General features: G+C 50.5%; 1 protein-coding gene across 1 annotated transcript in view; it reads left to right on the top strand.

Annotated features, from left to right (window-relative positions):
* Positions 1 to 3,504: 3,504 nt before the first annotated feature.
* Positions 3,505 to 18,970, top strand: part of APMAP (adipocyte plasma membrane associated protein) — a 30,400-nt gene continuing 14,934 nt past the window's right edge. The window contains exons 1-3 of the mRNA XM_070381188.1: positions 3,505 to 3,665; positions 11,459 to 11,575; positions 16,092 to 16,207. Coding sequence (XP_070237289.1) covers positions 3,574 to 3,665; positions 11,459 to 11,575; positions 16,092 to 16,207 — 325 coding nt within the window. The 5' untranslated portion in view covers positions 3,505 to 3,573. The remainder of the gene's footprint in view (positions 3,666 to 11,458; positions 11,576 to 16,091; positions 16,208 to 18,970) is intronic.

Genomic DNA, 18,970 nt, shown 5'->3' with positions numbered 1-18,970 from the left:
GCTCTGCAAGAGAGGCCAGCGCACCCCAACCAAGAGTAGCCCCATCTTGCTGCAACTAGAGAAAGCCAGAGAGTAGCAGTGAAGACCCAGCACGACCAAAAATAAATATGTGAGTTAAAACAAAAACAACAAAACCACTTCTGCTGCTGAAGGAGGCCCTGCCAGGTGCTCGACTCAGCCCAATTCACCCTCACGGCGCCTCCTGAATAGACACTTGTCCCCATTGGCAGAGGAGGTGGGAAGGTGGTGGAGTTGGGTTTGGATGGAGCCTGTCTGACTCCATCCTTGACCTCCATGCTCAGAACCCTCCTGAGAGAACTTAGGGGAGCATCAATATTTAACTTTTATTTTATAATTTTGAAGGCATCTTGTTGGCCTTTGAAATGCTATCTGGGATGGGGAAAGCCGAGGCAGGTGCAGGCCCACAATAAGCCTTCTGGGAGGCAGTGACTTTGGTGGGAGGAGGCAGGGTGCTGACCTCTAACCCAAGTTAAGGAGGTTTTTCCTTCATCATTGTTTGGGAATTCTGCTGCATAACAGGGTGAAACCAAGCAATCCTTTCTGGTTTGTGAACACCAGTTGTCTTTCGTTTCACAGTAATTCATTTCACAAATAAAACTTATTTATCCTGCTTGGGCTCCACAGAACTTCTTGAGTCTGTGGATTGATGTCCACCTGAACCAGTTTTAGAAATATCTCAGTCATTTATTGTATCTTTAAATATAATTTTTGTTATTCTCTCTTTTCTGAGAACACAGACGTCTCACGTTGCAATTTCTCATTCTCATTTCTCCCTGCCTTGGTCTCACCTGCCCTGAAGGAACTGCGATAAAGGCTTGTATGTGACTTACTTAGGAATGTGATTCCAGGAACAAGTGTGAGGGATAGGGTGTGAAACAGGAAGGCAGGCAAATGAGTGCCATGGCAACCATTGCTGACCTTCTAGGACTCAGGAGTACTACACCTGGGTCTCTGAACTGGCTGGCCTCTCAATCTCCTCTAGACCTGTGAATGCACCTGGGGAAAAAGTGGCTGCCAGCCCTGGGCTCATCTTCCCAGGCCTCTGTCATTCCTGGATCTTGATCACCATACTGGGCTTAGTGGTGAGTTCATCGTTGTCCTCACTGTGGGTGTGAGTCTATCACCTAATCTGCCATCACAGGAATAGAAAGTCATGCATAATGTTCCTTACATGTGAAAGGTTCTGAATTCCAACATCCATTTCACTCAAGCATTTCCTATGAGTTACTGAGGTTGTTTACATGCTACTTTGTATTGTTTATTCCCTCCCAGTACAATGTTAAGTATGTGTGCGTGCGTGCTAAGTCGCTGCAGTCGTGTCTCACTCTTTGTGACCCCATGGACTGTAGCCCCCCAGGCTCCTCTGTCCATGGGATTCTCCAGGCAAGAATACTGGAGTGGGTTGCCATGCCCTCCTCCAAGGAAGTTCCCAACCCGGGCACTGCACCTGCCACCTCTATGTCTCTTGCATCAGTATATTTCTGATTCCCGGATGATTTAATGTGCAGCTAAAGTTAAGAACTCCAGTCTTAAGGAGTGGTGGCACTGCAGTCACAGCAACCCGCAGGGCATTTGTCACTGCTGCCTGGCAAACGTGTTTATTTTCACCCTCATGTTATGCTTTTGGGTCCAGCTGCTGACACTGAAGGCCTCGAGACTGACTGTGGCATCTAGCCGCTGGGACAGTCCTCCTGGCCCAAATGACTTAAGAGCAAGCAACTGGGAAGGCAGCACCGCTGGAAGTGGGCCTCAGCCCCAGGCTCAGGGAGCAGCCATGAGTAGGTGGGGTGCTGCTCAACGCCCTACAATGTGCAGGTCAGCTCCTCCCTCTCTTCTCTCCAAAGAATTATCTGGCCCAAATTGTCAATAGTGCAGAGGTTGAGGAACCTGATCTAACCAACCAGGTGGCCCCATCCCCCCTTCCAGGAACAGGATAGCAGCTATCCTGGAGGGTATGGGGGGTTCTGAGAAGAAACCACAACTAGCACTAACTTAAAAGGTTAGTGCTAATTTAGTTTTCTTACGACACTTAAACAGAAAAACAGGACTAAACTGTGGCATGCAACATGCGGCTCCGCTTGTGCAGAGCACCAAAACCACTGACCCCTCCAGTGACTCTTCTGGTTACAAACTCTGACCCATCCTTGCCAAGACCATCTATGGTTAACTCCAGCCCAGACCCCTTGGAGACCATTCCATTACGCTGCTGTCCGGAGGAGACTCATGTGTCCTCTGATGCATTTCTTTGCTGAAGCAAGTTCAATAAACCTAAGTTTTTATTATTTTCTTGTACAGCCATATTCCTGTTTCCAGTTGGCGTGGAATACAAAAAACTCCATTGAGAGTGCCTTAGACACAAAGGTGTCCTGCTTGTAAAATTAGGGGAAGGATTTTCAGCAAATGACATGGGCCGTGAGACAAAAATGGTTTTTGGCCAAGTGGAGGTGAAGGAAAGCAGTATCAGAGAGACAAAAAATACTAGGGACCAAGGAAGGGAGGCACAGAATTAGAGACAGCAAGCAATCCTGAGTGTGTGAAACACAGGATTCAGGCCGGGAAGGATGCTCCATACAGGCAGGAAGGGGCTCATCCTGTAGCTGTTAAAACCCATCCCTGGGGCAGTGGCCGTCCTGGTGCATCAGCAGAGGAAGATGTTGCCCAGGTGTTAATTATATAACCTGGAACCCTGCAGACCTCGATTCACCAAGAACGCTTCATCTCCTCACCCTGGGTCTTGCAGATTTTTCTCGGGGGCAGTCGAGTAGGGGGGGGTGTCTAACGCCCGCCTCCCGCCCCCCGCAACTCCCCAGCACCCAGAAAGGCCCGGGGAGCGCACTGGCCTGGGGACTGCCTTGTGGAGCAGCAAGGAAAGCGATTCTCAGGGCTTCATTCTGAGCGGTCTTTTCTGGAGACGCTGCACAGTAAAAGGACCCGGTTTCCTCTGCCGGAAAAGCCCCGTCCCATTGTCTTTCCCATCCCGTCCATCTTTCGCTCCTTCATTTGCCAAACGCCCCCACGAGCCCGCTGGTTCCCTTCGGCGCAACTGCTCCTCAACACCTCCAAGTGTCTGACTACCGGCTAGAGGCGACTACCGGCTAGAGGCGCCGGTAACAGACCCGGCGACACGCTTATAAACTGCCCACCGTCGCTGTGGCCGTCACAAAGACGGACACGACCAGCCTCCCTTTTCCAGCGCGTCTTTCCCTCAACCCCGCCAGTTCGGAAACGGCCCCGGGATTCCGGTGGGGGGCCGCGTCCCGCCCGCCACCCGTGGGGCCCGCCTCACGGTCAGATCGCACGTGAGGGGCCGGGGCCGCCGGGGGCGAAGACGCGGCAGTCCGGACCCCGGAAGCCGCCACCGCCTCTGGGATGGCGCGGTGGTTAGGACTCGCGCGAAAGAATCTCGCAGCTACCACCTCCCGGGAGGCCGGAAGGGGCGGGCCCTACGTGTGTCCCGCGCGCGCCCGAGCGCGGAGGAGGAGTCTCGGTCGTCACTTCCGCGCGCCGGGCGGCAGGTGGTCAGAGCGGGGAGCTGACCGGCGCCTCAGAACCATGACCGAGGCTGACGGGCTGCGGCAGCGCCGGCCCCTGCGGCCGCAGGTGGTCACGGACGACAACCGGACACCGGAGGCCAAGGGCGGCAGGTAGGCCTGGCCTGGAGCGGGGCTGTGCCCCCAAGGCGGCGACAGCAGCTGGCGCCTCATTTAGTCCTCGGCAGCCTTGCTTCGCGGGTGGAAGCGGGCTCTCGCCGCGCGGTGCACCTGAGGCCCTTCGGCCCCGCCGCTGCGTCATTGCCCGGCCCCAGAGCCCCCCGGCCTCGGCCCTGCGGCACTTTGCCGCAGGGGCGTCCGCGGAGCCGCTTCCGCACCTGCCCTTCTCGGAAAGAGCGGGAAGCAGAAGGGACGTCGTTGGGCAGTTTCTGTGAGGGTCCAGCCTTGCACGTTTTCCCGGTAGGGACGGACATGCATAGGGCTCCGGCGACGTTGGTGCCTGATAAAGGGTATATCAGATCTTCTCCCAACTTCGCTTCTTCTAACCTGCCCGAGTGTAAATATACATTGCTTTGTTAGCTAGAAACTGAAGCATAAGCCTTTAAAGTTCTGAAAATTCTCCTCTTAACTTTGTGCCCCGAGGGGCATAACTTTAGGTTTTTAAGAACTAAGAGGCCCCACATAGACCCAGGTTCAAAGTTTGGAACTGATTGACTTATATGTTGATGGTAATATTGGGATATTTTTTGCCGTGCCATTGGGTGTGGTACATACTGAATGCAGCACAGTTTTTGCTGAGAGAGACTGAATTTATTCCCTGATGCTAATGAAAGGAAGGAGTGTTTGGTCTCTAAAAATCCACCATTTTCGGAGAAGACTTTTTCACTAGCAAGAGTCCTGGGACCAGTGGAAAGGTTGGGAATACACTCCTCTTTGTGGGGTGACCGGCCATTCTGCTTTGCTCTGGATTCTAGGGTGTGGGACTTTGAATGCTGACCGCAGGCAGACCACGACAAGTCGGTCACCCTTTTGACTCTGGATGTTGTGAGATCATCTGCTGATGACTTAGGAGCCTTCAGAGCAGACAGGCTGGTACTAGCAGTGCTGTGCAACCGTGCCCACTCGTTGCCGCACACTTGTGCCCAGGAGACCGGTGGGCAGCCGGCCTGGGTCTGCTATGAGGCACAGGGCATTGAGCACCCAAGGGCAGTAGTTGGATGGGCCCAACTCTTAGCTGGGCCCTGTAGGCCCCAGGGCAGGGGGCAGAGTTAATTGTTTTTCAGTTTCTCTGGGATTTCCTCCTTAATGGCAGGGTTACTTTGTGTTCCAAAGTCCTCACCTGTTACTAGTCTTCCCCTGGGTGCCTTTTGCTCTCTGTTGATTTAAGACATTTTCTTGGCTTTCCTGTGTTTCCCCTTCTCTACTTTGATCCTCTTCTGGGTCTTTGTAAGTCTGTTTCCTGTCACCCACCTTCCTTCTTATGTGTATATTGTGATTCTTTAGCTTTTTCTTATTTTTATCATTCAGTTTTCTAGTTTTCATTTCTTTTGTAGTGGTTTCTAGTAGTTCATCTGATTGTCATCTTGATTACCTTAAAATTTGAGGGTTCAATCTAAGACAAGAAAGTATTATGTATAATGAGTGAAGGAAAGGAATCTGAAGGAAATAGAAATGTGATGGCTATATAGTAAACTAGATGTGCTGAACTTTAGAATAAAGAAAGGGCAATTTACAGAAGCAGGAAATTTGCTTCAGTTTACAGAAGTAGGACAATAGATTTTAGTGGATGGGACACTGAATGATACCTTGCCCAGTCTCCTGGCTTCTGGCATGAGTGGTGGCATTAGCTCTGTTTTACTGGTGAGGCCATTGAAGTCTTTGTGAGTGACATGGTTTTTGTAAAGTTACAGAGGAATGGAGTTGCAAGAGACAGGAACACAAATGAAGGACAGAATTGGCTTCTGGACAATGGGAAGTGTATTTTTAAAATCAGGCTTTGGAGATAATGTTCTACTTCAAAGTTGTTGAGTGTCTGCATCTAAACAGTAATCTTTTTTTGGCCGTGGCATGCAGGATCTTAGTTCCTTGTCCAGGGATTGAACCTGTGCCCCCTGAAGTGGAATTGCAGAGTGTTAACCACTGGACCACCAGGGAAGTCCCCAGTCCAGGTTTCTAATGATTGTCATTCGGCATCAGTTTCCCCACAGGTTTAAGAAGTTTATTGACAGAGTGATTGTAACCCAGAAAGGATTCCTTCCCTTTGGGAACATAGTTCTGTCTGAGAGGCGAGAACAACTGTTTAATGTCCATGTGTACTTGTTTAGGAGTGAAGAGTTGAAAAGTTACCAGCTTCTTTTTCAATAAGCTTCCAAAGGGTTTCAGACTAATTAAAAATCTCTCGTAGGTCCATTTTCCTTTTTTAAGACTGAAGCATAAGGGAGGCAGTGGGGAGAGACAGCTGGGGCTGTTGTAATTCATGAGGTTGTGGGGAGCCAGGATTCCACAGTTTTCTCAGCCCTTCCCCTGGGTGTGTATTTTCAAATTGCTCTTTTACCATGTTTTCAATTTGGTGTCAGTGCTAAAACAATGCCTGCAGTCTCGGAGCCCTGGTTTAAAGGACTGGAAAGTGAACCAATGCAGGGCGTGGTCACTTGAAAGGACTGGGCCATTGTGCGTGAGTCTCAGGTTCCAGGGATCACCTCAGCTCCCAGGGTTCCGGTCTCTCGTGGATTTGGGCTTGAAATCACAGGTCTGTGTTGATCTCATGGAGCGTGTGGGTGGGGACTTCAGTTTGTTCCTCGAGGCCTTGATGTCTTGTGTGCAGAAGCTATTAGAGGACACCCTTCGCCACATTTTGCCCCAGTAAATCCCATTTAACAGGATTTTGTAAGTTGTGACTGAGCCGTTGGTAGTTGTCAGATTCTGTGCATCCCAGGCATGGCTCTGAGGGTGCAGGTGTAGAGATGGCTTCCAGGTGTAGGGGTTGGGGCAAGCAAGCTGACCTCCCGGATGGCACCTGGGAGGGAGGGGGCTGGCCTTCCGGGGTGTGTCAGCACAGACTGAAGAGAGTAGGATGGGCCTGTGCAGCACTTTGTTGGTGAAGATGGTTTGGATAAATGAAGGGTCCTTCAGATGAGTGGACATAGTGTAGGTGTGCAGGGCTTCCCATGTGGCTCAAGTGGTGAAGAATAATCCACCAGCTAGTGTAGGAGACGCAGGCAGGAGACGCGGGCTCGAGCCTTGTGTTGGGAAGATTCCCCTGGAGGAGGAAATGGCAACCCACTCCAATATTCTTGCCTGGAGAATCCTGTGGATAGAGGGGCCTGGCGGGCTACAGTCCCTGAGGTTGCATAGAGTCAGACACGACTTCGCAATGGAGCACAGTGCAGTGTGTGGTCGGGCAGTTACAGAGCAGACGCAGAACTATAGTTGACTCTGAGTTCACAGGAGCCAGCAGTGAGATGGGCCGGCCAAAAAAGTTTATGAACCTTGGGCTACAATAATCGTGCTCCCAGAGCCTGGGTCAGGAGCTCTCTGACCTCACCTCCAGGAGCTGTGCACCTGCCAGTTACAGACTCAGTGCCCAGGGTCGTGTGGCTCTCACCTGTGCCTGGAGCTCGTTGAGTCCTGTTTCCTCGGTTGCGTGGCTCTGCCCAGTTGCTTCTCCTGAAATCTCTGTGCAGAGTCCGTGGGCTTCAAACCCTCCCCACCCTCTGCCAATCTGAGGCACTGCTCCTCTCTGTGCTGGTTGCTGCTTGTCTGGCCTTGCCCACCCCAGGCTGCATGGAGGGCAGGCACTTGACTGCTCTGCTCTCGGGGTGAGCTGCCTGCGGCACTTGCGCAGGTGGTCACGGAGTGCTTGTGGACTCCCAGGGGATGCCGTCTGATGTGGCAGTCACTTGGCCGCATGTAACTAGTTAAATCTAAATTAATTAAAATGAACCAAAATTAAAAATTCACTTCCTTGTTTGTGTTATGTAGCGGGTTTGGGGGTTGCTGAAGCTGATGAAGGAAACTGATATGGCTGTCAGGTGGCAGGAGCCACCTGAGCTTTGTGAGTGACACTGACAGGTTTGCGTGTGGGGGAGTCTCATAGGGGAGGGGACGAGAGGGGCTTCTGGGTCAAGGTGAGGGTCAGAGAGCTCCAAGGGCAGGAGTTGGGGTAGGAGTGGAGTTCAGTTCAGTTCAGTCACTCAGTCGTGTCTGACTTTTTGCGACCCCCATGGACTGCAGCACGCCAGGCTTCCCTGTCCATCACTGACTCCCAGAGCTTGTTCAAACTCATGTCCATCGAGTTGATGATGCCATCCAACCATCTCATCCTCTGTCGTCCCCTTCACCTCCTGCCTTCAACCTTTCCCAAGGGTCTTTGCCAAGGAGTTAGTTCTTCCCATCAGGTGGCCAAAGTATTGGAGTTTCAGCTACTGCATCAGTCCTTCCAATGAATATTCAGTAGAAGTGGTGAGGCTCTGTTTTATTGAATGGTAGCCACTGTCTGGATGAAGCACAAACTGGAATCAAGATTCCCGGGAGAAATATCAGTAACCTCAGATATGCAGATGATTTCACCCTTATGGCAGAAAGCGAAGAAGCACTAAAGAGCCTCTTGATGAAAGTGAGAGAGGAGAGTGAAGAAGTTGGCTTAAAACTCAACATTCAGAAAACTAAGATCATGGCATCTGGTCGCATCACTTCATGGCAAATAGATGGGGAAACAGTGGAAACAGTGACAGACTTTATTTTTGGGGGCTCCAAAATCACTGCAGATGGTGACTGCAGCCATGAAATTAAAAGACGCTTGCTCCTTGGAAGAAAAGTTATGACCAATCTAGATAGCATATTAAAAAGCAGACATTATTTTGTCAACAAAGGTCCGTCTAGTCAAAGCTATGGTTTTTCCAGTAGTCATGTATGGATGTGAGAGCTGGACTATAAAGAAAGCTGAGTGCCGAAGAATTGATGCTTTTGAATTGTGGTGTTGGAGAAGACTCTTGAGAGTCCCTTGGACTGCAAGGAGATCCAACCAGCCCATCCTAAAGGAGATCAATCCTGAATATTCATTGGGAGGACTGATGCTGAAGCTGAAACTGCACTACTTTGGCCACCTGATGTGAAGAATTGACTCATTTGAAAAGACCCTGATGCTGGGAAAGATTGAAGGCAGGAAGAGAAGGGGATGACACAGGATGAGATGGTTGGATGGCATCACCGACTCAATGGACATGAGTTTGAGTAAACCCCGGGAGTTGGTGATGAACAGGGAGGCCTGGCGTGCTGCAGTCCATGGGGTCACAAAGAGTCAGACGTGACTGAGCGACTGAACTGAACCGAGCCACTGTCTGGGGAGGTTTCACCAAGCACATAAAGCAGGCAGGCTCCGAATGGCTAAAAACTTCCGTGTTTGGGCCATTTGTCAAGTTACTGGATATGTAAAGTTGGAGTTTGATGGCCCTGCAGAGCTAAGGTCTCAGCCTGCAGTGAGGAAGTAAACAGCGTGGGGCCAAGCTGCCGGTTCTAAAACCTGACCCTGTACGGAGCTTTCCAGTAGGAACTGGCTGGTGGTCAGCCAGGGTGCTGATGGACTTCTTTCCCTGGAGAGGGGTTGGATCAGGTCAGCAGTGTCCAGCCGCACATCAGGAACAACTGGGGCTTGAGTCTGCCCGGCAGGTTGGAGTGTGTGGACACGAGGCTTTGCTGGAGTTCCGGCCACCTTTCTAGCTGCAAGCAGTCACTTTCTATCCAGGCTGGACTTCTCATTTTCCCTGTCGTAGGAAGGGGCAAGCAGGTCTTCAAGCACGCTGCCACAAGCTCCGAATCACATTCCTAAATTCAGATTTTAAAATATACACTATCACATAGAAAAGGAGAGTTAGAACAGAGTCCAAGTTAGACAGGAAGGACCTGTTTTATGTAGAAATGTGTTTGGCAAGGAAAAGGGAAAGGGACACTTTGGCCAGTGTCACCACTTTTGTTGGTGAGTTTGCACAAGGCAGCTTCCCCCAGGGGCTGCAACTCTCTGCTGGGTGGGCGCGGGCTGATTGCATGAGCCCCCTAGGCAGGACGCCGTCCTTCCTCGTGGGCTCTAAGGGACGGTTTGTGCAGTGCCATGTGGCCCGCCCTTTGGGACTCTACTTTTGAAGGAACCACAGGACCACGTCATTCCTGCCCCAAGCCCTTGCAGACACCCTCTGCCCGTGCAGTCGCCGGCTGTGGTCATCGCACTGACAGATCGGGCACCCAAGGAAGTCCTGAGTGGCGTGTGTCCCAGCCTCTGGACAGGCGGTCACTGACTTTTACTTTGTGGACATCTTTGTGGAGCTGTAATTCGCATATCATCAGTCACCAGTTTAGAATGTCCAGTTCAGGGATTTTTAGCTTATATAGAGAGATTTGCTAAAGGGACAAATCACCACAGTCTAAGTGAAGAACATTCTCATCACCGTTGACATCTTTTTGAGTTGGGGTACATAACGAAAAAGGAACCTCCTTAGAGTGCATACGGTTCAGCAATGTTTACTGTTGGGCAACCACCATTCTTGTCTAGTTTCAAAACTTGTCCTCGTCCCATGAAACTGCTTGTTGCCATTAAGTAACCCCTTCTCATCTCCCCTCCCAACAAGTGTCCCTTAGTAGGTGAGTGGAAAACTTCTGTGTTGTTGAGTGATGGAAGGCACGACAGGAAGTGCTGCCTTGGGCTTCTTCTGGGGTGAAGCGGGACACGTGGTGCTGAGCACAGGCTCACAGGGGCCACACTGGGTGTTTGTCTTCACCCCAGAATCCCCCAGGAGAGCAGACATGGTCAGCTTGTGCAGCGTGTTTGAAACCTGACTCTGGGCTCCGGGTCCAGGCATCTCCTCCTGTCCTCGGCAGGAGGTGTTAGTGGTGACCCTCGGTCCCGTCCTTCTGGCAGCGGACTGCCCACCCCCGCCCACACATTTCTGCATTCTCAATTGAAACTGTTGTCAAAAAGCAAATGAAACATTGCCCTTAGTTTGTCAGGTGTGAGTCCTAACTTTTTTCAAGTCAGCTTTTTTGGATAGAAAAAGATTTTCCACTTTAGGAGCTCAGGATTTTAATTTGCTCTAAGTTACTCTTCGGAGAAGGCAATGGCACCCCACTCCAGTACTCTTGCCTGGAGAATCCCAGGGACGGGGGAGCCTGGTGGGCTGCCGTCTGTGGGGTCGCACAGAGTCGGACATGACAGAAGCGACTTAGCAGCAGCAGCAGCAGCAAGTTACTCTTGGTTTCAGGTGTTAGTGAATCTGAACATCCTGATGCAGGCAAATAGTGATCCCGGCAGTTTATTTCTGAGCCGGAGGCTTCACGTGCTGCCTGGCCCACGAGTGAGTGAGGTCGTTTGTGAGGGTTGTTGGGGGGTGTTTCAGCCCCGGTGGTCATTTGTCCACACACTCTGCTTGAGGTCCCAGGCCACTGCCAGGTCTCCCCATGGCTTTTGAAGGGGTGGTCTGGAGGTGTGGCTTTGCAGGTTCTCCAGTGTCTGGAAATGGTTGGGTTTGGACCTTCAGGATGTTCTGCCTCTGTTTCCTTTGTGGATGTGTCTCTGATCCTTGCTGCTCTGAGCCTCGGTGGTCAGAGGTGGAGACGAGGGCGGCTCCTTCCCACAGCTTCACTCACACCTCTGTCACTTTGTGCTCATTGGTTCTTTGAGTTTACTGGCTTTTAGCATCTGCTGGAGGATCCAGGATACCGCTCATCAGACTACCTGGGAGGTAACTGTTGAGTGTTCCATACCCCAGAAGATTAAAAAAAGAACAAGGGCATGATTGCCATCCTAGCAAACAGTGCTGACCTTTAGTCACCACCACGGAGGTGGTGCCCTCGAAAGGGGCAGGCCGGGTGGGAGGGCTGCCCCTGCCCAGAGGGCTGAGGGTGCAGCCAGTCGGTCTGAGCCCCGCGGATGCCTTCATGTGCTTTGTGTCTGGCAGCTCCTTTAGCGGCAGAGTATTCCGAGCCACCTTCCTCATGCTGGCAGCCTTCCTCACCATCCCCCTGCTTGGCGCCCTGGTGCTGCTGGACTCGCCTATAGACCCGGAGCCTCTCAGGTGAGTAGCCGCGCAGCTCGGGCAGGGTGGGTGGCGCTGCTCGACAAAATTGGGCTGAGAGCTTCTTGGCTAATAAATCAACCTGCTCTGCAGGGTGGGTTATGCTGAGCAGGAGAGAGCGTGAGCTCGTTAGTGCCTGTGGTCCGTGTTGAATCAGGTGTTACACAACATGTGCCCAGTGTTATGCATGCTACTCTTTCAAAAACAGAACTGTGCAAACCAACATTAAAAACTAGAAAAATCCCAAACAAGAGAAGCTTAAGTGTTAGAGGTGATTAACCTGAATTCATTTGAAGTGTTGAGAGCACAGACACACAAACGAAGGTTAAGTTCAAGTTGCCATGTTTAAATTTTTTAAGTAGCTGCTTTTTAAAAATTATTAATAAGTGCTATTTGGCAGTCACAACTATGTTTCCTGAAGTAAGGATTTACTTACTTCAGTAGTAGTTGATTTTTAATAAACCTTGTATAATAATTACTGTTCTATTTTTCCTAAATTACCCTTCATCAGTGGGGATATGTAGGTAATGGAGTCCATCATAACTTGAAAAACTAGTGTGCATCTCAGGTCTCGTGAAGGTATTCACATTTGTAGTTACAGTCACGCAGAGCCAGGCTCCTCTTGATGTGATTGTTCATGACGTCAAGGGCTGTGCAGTCTGGTTTCCCCTCAGAGCTGCTCAGGGTGGTGAAGCTGCCTGAAGTTTGCTGTGAGTTCATGTAAAGTTGAAAAGTTCAGATAAGAACCCCGTCTCAGCATAGAGGGAAGCTAACAGGTGTAACTGAATGATGTGTTGTTTTCTGAGTGAGAGTGGAGGCTTCACAGTGGGCAGTGTGTTGGGCGTCCTCTCTCTGAAGGTCTCCCTCCTGCCAGCCCCCCTCACTGTGTAGAAGGAGGTGGCTAAACTGGCCTCAAATGCAGACTGCCTGGGCCTTTCTGCTAATCCAGTGTGCCAGGTGGGAGTGAGATTTGTGTCCAAAGCTGGGGGTTGAAACCTGGGCTGGAGAGCTGGCCATGGAGAGTGAGGTGGTGGGGAGCAGGTGGACATACGGCTTCTAAGGGGACCCAAGACCTTTGATCTCAGTAGAGGTCGTTAATCGTGCCAAGAGTGGTGAAGAAATTCAGGGGAAAGGTAATGTGACGTCCCGGCAGCCCGGAGAGGAGCCAGGTCAGGAAGGCTTTGAGGCTGTGCAGAACGAGCCTTGTCGGTGGAGTAGATGTGCCTGGTGAGGAGAAACCCATAGAAACCGGTGTGGCTGATGGGTCTCTCCTGGGCTCAGAGTTGGGGAATGACTGGCTCCCGCTTTGGGGGTGTGGGCCCCCGAAGCCAGAACGAAGGCAGAAGATGCAGACAGTGAGAACGGGAATGAACTGAGGTTTGGGGAATAGTACTGGTAACAACAGCAAAAAGGTCTTCTGTGAAACTCTGATCAGAGCAGAAAGAGCAAGGAAAGGGGCGGACACTGCCTGGGATGAGCGGTGCCGGCTCCATGCTGGCGGCTCAGCTCAGGGGGTGCCTGGGGGCTCTGCCTTCAGGAGACCCAGGAAATCAGCGGACAGACAGACCTGGAGGGCCCAGGACTGGGGGAGACCCTCCCAGGTGGCTGGTTATGCAGATGGTGGCAGCCTTTTAGCGAGCAGAGTCACCAGGGAGGCCGCCAGGCTTGGCCAGACCGTGCTGTGCACAGCAGCCTTCTTTTCCTCGTTAGGAAGAGCTGGGGCTGGTGGACATGACACCTGTGATGTCCTGATTCCTGGAGGGTGTTGCCCAGCGTCTGTTGGGACACATGGGTTCCCAGAGGTGGGATCACAGCAGTGTCATCAGGCGTGGATGACGTGGGCTCAGGAATATCCGCTGGTGGATATTCCCTCCTTACCACAGGGGAGTGTCCACCTGTGGAGCCAGAGAGTTGGAATGGGGGCGGGGGGAGGGGCACTCTACAGGTTTCCTGAGCATCTGTGAGGAGCCCGGGCTGTCTCCCTGCCTGAGGGTCGGGGGCATGGGCCACCATCCTGCTCCCTCCCCCACAGGTCTCCTGGGCCTTGCCCAAGTTTTATTTCTGTGTGTTTCTGTTTGCCCCTCACATCCCTGACTACCCATAGCACTTTGTTGCTGCTTTTTATTTATTATCTTTGAGTTTTACAGTTTTACCCTGTTAATAAAATGCAAATTTTTGACAGTTAACGGTAATAGCTTTCAGTTGCTAGAAGAGTTACTGTCCCTGTTGGTTTTTAAAATCATAGGCACACAGGAAGCTTGGGGCTGGTACACTGGAATGACCCAGAGGGATGGTATGGGGAGGGAGGAGAGAGGGGGGTTCAGGATTAGGAACATGTGTACACCCGTGGCGGATTCATGTTGATGTATGGCAAAACCAATACAATATTGTAAAGTAAAAAAAAATAAAAAAATAAAAACAAACAAAAAAAATAAATCACAGGCACAAAGTCTCTTCTCTACAACACTACTGTGTCTTTTATGTTAAATTTTACAGTAACTGAAATATGTTTTAAATATGACAGAAACGGTCCTGTCTTTTCATGAAAACTCATGTTTCTGTTCCTTTCTGGATGGAAACCCAGTCCTTCCCCAGAGTGGGCAGTGGAGGCCGCAGTGACCGCTGCTGAGTCGAGGCCACTGGCCATGTCCTGGCCCCATGCTTGTGAGACATACTCACAGCTGGTGCGGACATTTTTATCAGTTTGATTTCAGAAGAAAGATTAAAGAATGACCCTAATCAGATAGAAAGAACCATGGGGAGAAACAGGAGAAAACCGGAAACTGAGCATAGGTGGTGACTGAGTTTAGGAGAGTCAGCAGGAGTGAGCGCCTGTGCTGCCGTCCCTGGTGCCTTTCTTCCGGGCCGCTGCATTTTCTCCTGTGTTTTTCCATCTCCCCTTGGGGGCAGGGACAGTGCACCACCCTGACTAGTTTGATGCTGCAGCCCTTCGAGGCCTTCCTGAGTGCAGGGAATCTGGCAGCGCCCACGGGGATGGCGGGGAGGCTGGGACTCGGGGAGCGCCCCGCCCCCCCGCTCCGTGTGCTTGTCCATTGTCGTCTGCACACGTCCCTGCCCCTCCGAAGGTGTGACCTTCCTGCACAGAGCTTGAACCCAAGTGTGTTGCAGGTCCCAGTCCTACTCTCCCCCTCTGGAAATAAAGCTCTTTAGTGGAACCACGAGTGTGCTTTTGAAGAGCAGTTAGGAAGCTGTATTTGTGAGACAGGGCCAAGGGTGGAGGGGAAGGTTTAGTCCCAGGGGAGTTGTGCTGAGCCCTGAGTAGGGGCGGCAGCAAGTAAAGAGCTTTGTTTGGAGGGGGTGGGGATGGAGAGCTCCCAGACCGCCAGCCCCACCCTCCCCTTGGTTCTCCTCCTGGGTGGGTGGGGTGGGTGTGGTGCGGGGGGAGGAGTGACACGTGGGAACTCCCCTCCCCTGCTCCCTCCCTCCCTGGGAGCCTCCTGGGGGCGGCGTTCAGGATACAGTAGTGAGAACCCAGCAAGTCAGTGAGAACCCAGCAAGTTGGGGGCACAGGCAGCTGACAGAGGAGTGAGGAGTTGACGATGCAAACACAGTGGTGTGGGATCTGGGCTTCTGGGGACAGTGCTGCGTGTTGCATTACGTGGTCAGAGCAGGCTTCACTGAGGAGGTGATGGGAGGAGGCAGCAGGTTTAAAATGGGAGATGCCCAGGGCCCTTGGTGACCGGCTGGGAGAGCAGTGCGAGGGGAGGCTGTGGCTGGACTGTTGGGTGAGGAGTTCGTGGGAGACTTTGGCTCTGGGGAGAGGGCCCGTTTGCAGGTATTGAGGGGTGGACACCCTTGATCTGTGTCTCACAGAGTGCAGGTGGGCTGCTGGGTCACAAGCAGACTTGGGGGATGAGGGAGGAAGTGGGGAGGGAAGATGGTGGCGTGGCCCTGGGTGGCAACAGTTGCTGACGGTTTGGGAGAAGCAGCGTGTTTGCCTGTGGATGGAGGAGACGGGAGAGCTCCTGGGCACTTCTGCGTGAGCCTGGGGCGGGGGTGAGGGTCCAGGCCACAGTGGGGTTGCGCCTGTGTGGGCGCAGGGGGGTGGCCCCAGGCCCAGCTGTCTTCTGTTCTCTCCATGGAGCAGGAAGCAAGGCCGTCCCTGTGAAACGTCCTCTGCGCTCTCTGTCTCGGTTGGGCCTGGATGGCCGGGCAGCCAGTGGCAGAATAAATGCCAGGCTTTGTGAGCTGGAGGGTAAAGTTTGTTGGATGGGTTGGGGAGGCCCGGCACCCTGGGCCTCAGGTGACAGGAGAGTGTTTTTGCGTCAGCCACATTGACGCCTTCAGTTTTCTTCTGTGCTGTGACCTTTCCTGATATCCTGGGAGGTTTTTTCTTTTAACTAGTGCTTCTGGCAACTAAGGATATTATTGTAATGTGTGCCCTTTGTCAAAGAATGGGGAATTATGCATGTAGGTCCTTGCAGGTACCTGCTTCAGTAAATACTTTCTTCATATATTTTTATAGACAAATCCCTATAATTGCATTATTTTACAGCTTCAAAGAACCCCCTCTCTTCCTTGGTGTGCTGCAACCAAACACGAAGTTACAACAGGCGGAAAGGCTATTTGAAAATCAGCTTGTTGGGCCAGAGTCCATAGCAAATATTGGGGGTAAGTAGACCCCTGGGACTTGGCGCTGTCTGCCGCCTGAGCGGGGTTCTGTGGGGACAGTGCCAAGGGGAGTCCTGGGCAGCCTTCTTGGCTGCGATTGTGCCTATTTGTCTAGCAGATGCCGAGGGAGCCTCTTGCCTCTCTGAGTTGCAGGCTGTTTTAGTGCTGGGTGATTTTGAGTTCCTGTCTGACAAGCTGTATTCTGCTCAGACTGTTGGACCCTTTAAAATGAAAGGAGAAAGGAAAAACGTGAACACTGGTGTTTTAGCTCATTTGTCACAATTGGGTAGGTGTTACTTGATGTAGCACAGGTTGTCTTTGTGTAGATTTCATTTTTGACAAGAATTGGAACTGTTCTCAGTATTTCCACTTTTTTTAATGGTCATCTTGGTGGGTACATTTAAGGGTAACCATCTGCTTTAGACTTGCCCGAACCTCCAGACTAGAACAGGGTCTGTTTCTAATTCTTGAGTCTGTAGAAACCTGGAACAAGCCTTTCCTGTCTGTTAGAATTTAGCTTAGGAGTCAAAAGATACGGTTAGTGAAGAGGTTGGCGAGGATTGAGACGTGAGGATTTCCTGCAACTTGTTACCTGAGCTTGCTGGCCATCACCCCAGAGCGTGGTGGAACGGCCATGGGTGACTGCCATGCTTCCGTTTCCTTCTGAAGGCCTGTCAGGCCCGCGCCCCCACCTCCGAAGCTATGAACCAGCCTGCCTTTCCCAGCCTTGCTCTTTGGCTGGCCTGAGGACTGGGTGTTTCTGTAGTTGGTTGTTGCTTTTGTCTGGCAGAGTCAGAATTGCTCAAGAGAGATGGGCATTTTGTGATTGAGCTTTGTGTTTCTCTTAAAAAGACATTGCTGTTTATTAATTTCAAAAATTTTGTGGTTTTGGTTAAGAAATCTAGTACTGACATTTAAAATTGGAATTTTGAGGAGTCCCAGTGATTCCCCCCCACCTCAGATCTCCCAGAGAATGCTTTTTTTTTTGTCTTTTCCATTGGGCCTGATGCCTTATCTTGCTCTGTCATCACACCTCCTTTTCTCTCTTTTCTCTGCTTGTCCTTTGGTGACATTTCTGATTATCCCCTGCAGGTGTGAACTGCATGAGGGCACCTGGACTCACTGCTACTGACAGTGGAGAGAGGCACTCACCTCGGGAGGTGCCAGGAGAGGAGTCACCAATGAACATCATTTAGACTTTACTTTTTAGAGCAATTTTGGAGTCACAGCAACATGGAGGGGAAGATACAGAGATTTACCATATATCCTCCATCCCCTACTTGCCGCATTATTAACATCTCCCCCAAGATGGTACATTTATTGAGAGTACAGTTGACAACTGCTCATTGTCACATCATCATTACCGGAGTCCATAGTTTGCGTCAGGGTTTACTCTTGGTGTGTATGTTCTATGGGTTTGGACAAAGGTTTAATGACATGTGTCTATCATCAGATTATCATACAGAGAATTTTTACTGGCCCTTAAAATCTGCTGTGTTCAGCCTCTTTGTCCCACTCTGCCCCCAAGCCTCTGGCAACCACTGATCTGTTTCTTGTTTCCATAGTTTTGCCTTTCCCAAATGTTTTAGAGTTAGAATCATACATCAGGTAGTCTTTTCAAATTGACTTCTTTAACTTACTGTTATGCATTTTACGCTTCTACCCACTCCAGTATTCTTGGGCTTCCTTGGTGGCTCAGATGGTAAAGAATCTGGTTGCAATGTGGGAGACCTGGGTTGGGAAGGTCCCTGGAGAAGGGAAGGCTACTACTCCAGTGTTCTTGCCTGGAGAATCTCCAAGGACAGAGGAGCCTGGTGGGCTACAGTCCATGGGGGTTGCAGAGTCAGACATGACTGAATGACTTTCACATTCACAAGTCTTTTATAGCTTTATAGCTCATTCCTTTTTATTAATGAATAATATTCCATTGCCTGGATGTATCATAGTTCATTTTTCCATTCACCTTGTTTAGTTTTATAAGTTGCCAAACTGTCTTCAGAAGTGGCACTCCCCCCAGTCATGAGTGGGATCTCTTGTAGCTCCATACCCCTGGTGTTGGGTACTGTCAGTGTTCTAGATTTTGGCCATTTTAATAGGTGTGAAGTGGTATCTCATGGCTATTTTAATTTGTAGTTCCTTGATGTATATGATGTGGAACATCATTTTGTGTGTTTGTTTTCCACCATAGTAGATCTTCTGTGGTGAGGTGTCTTAAGTCTTTGGGATATTTTTTAAATTGGATTGTTCATTTTCTTTTTGTTGAGTTTAAAGAATTTTTTGTATATTTTGGATGCAAGTCCTTTATTAGATGCATTGTTTGCAGATATTTTGTTCCAGTCTGTGGCTTGTCTTCCCATTCTGTAGACAGTGTCTTTCTCAGAGCAGAAATTTTTAAGTTTTAATGAAGCCCAGCTTATCAATTCTTTCTTTTATGGATCATATCTTTGGTGTTGTATTTAAAATGTCATCACCATACGCAAAGTCAGCTAAGTTTTCTCCTTTTTTATCTTCTAGGAGTTTTGTAGTTTTTTGTTTTATGTTTAGGTCTGAAGTCCATTTTGAGTTAATTTTTGTGAAGGGTGTAGGGTCTGTGTCTAGGTTCATCTTTTTGCACGTGGATGTCTAGTTGTTTCAGCAAGATTTGTTGAAGAGACCGTCTATACCTCATTGTGTTACCCTTGCTCTTCTGTTAGAGATGAGTTGTGGGTCTACTGCTGGGCTCTGTATTCTGTTCCATTGATCTGTTTTTCTGTTCTTTTGCTG

Source organism: Bos mutus, chromosome 13 (genome assembly GCF_027580195.1).
Source record: "Bos mutus isolate GX-2022 chromosome 13, NWIPB_WYAK_1.1, whole genome shotgun sequence".
Classification (NCBI taxonomy): Eukaryota; Metazoa; Chordata; class Mammalia; order Artiodactyla; family Bovidae; genus Bos; species Bos mutus.
Note: the sequence above shows the minus strand (reverse complement) of the source record. Positions and strands in the feature narration are given on the sequence as shown.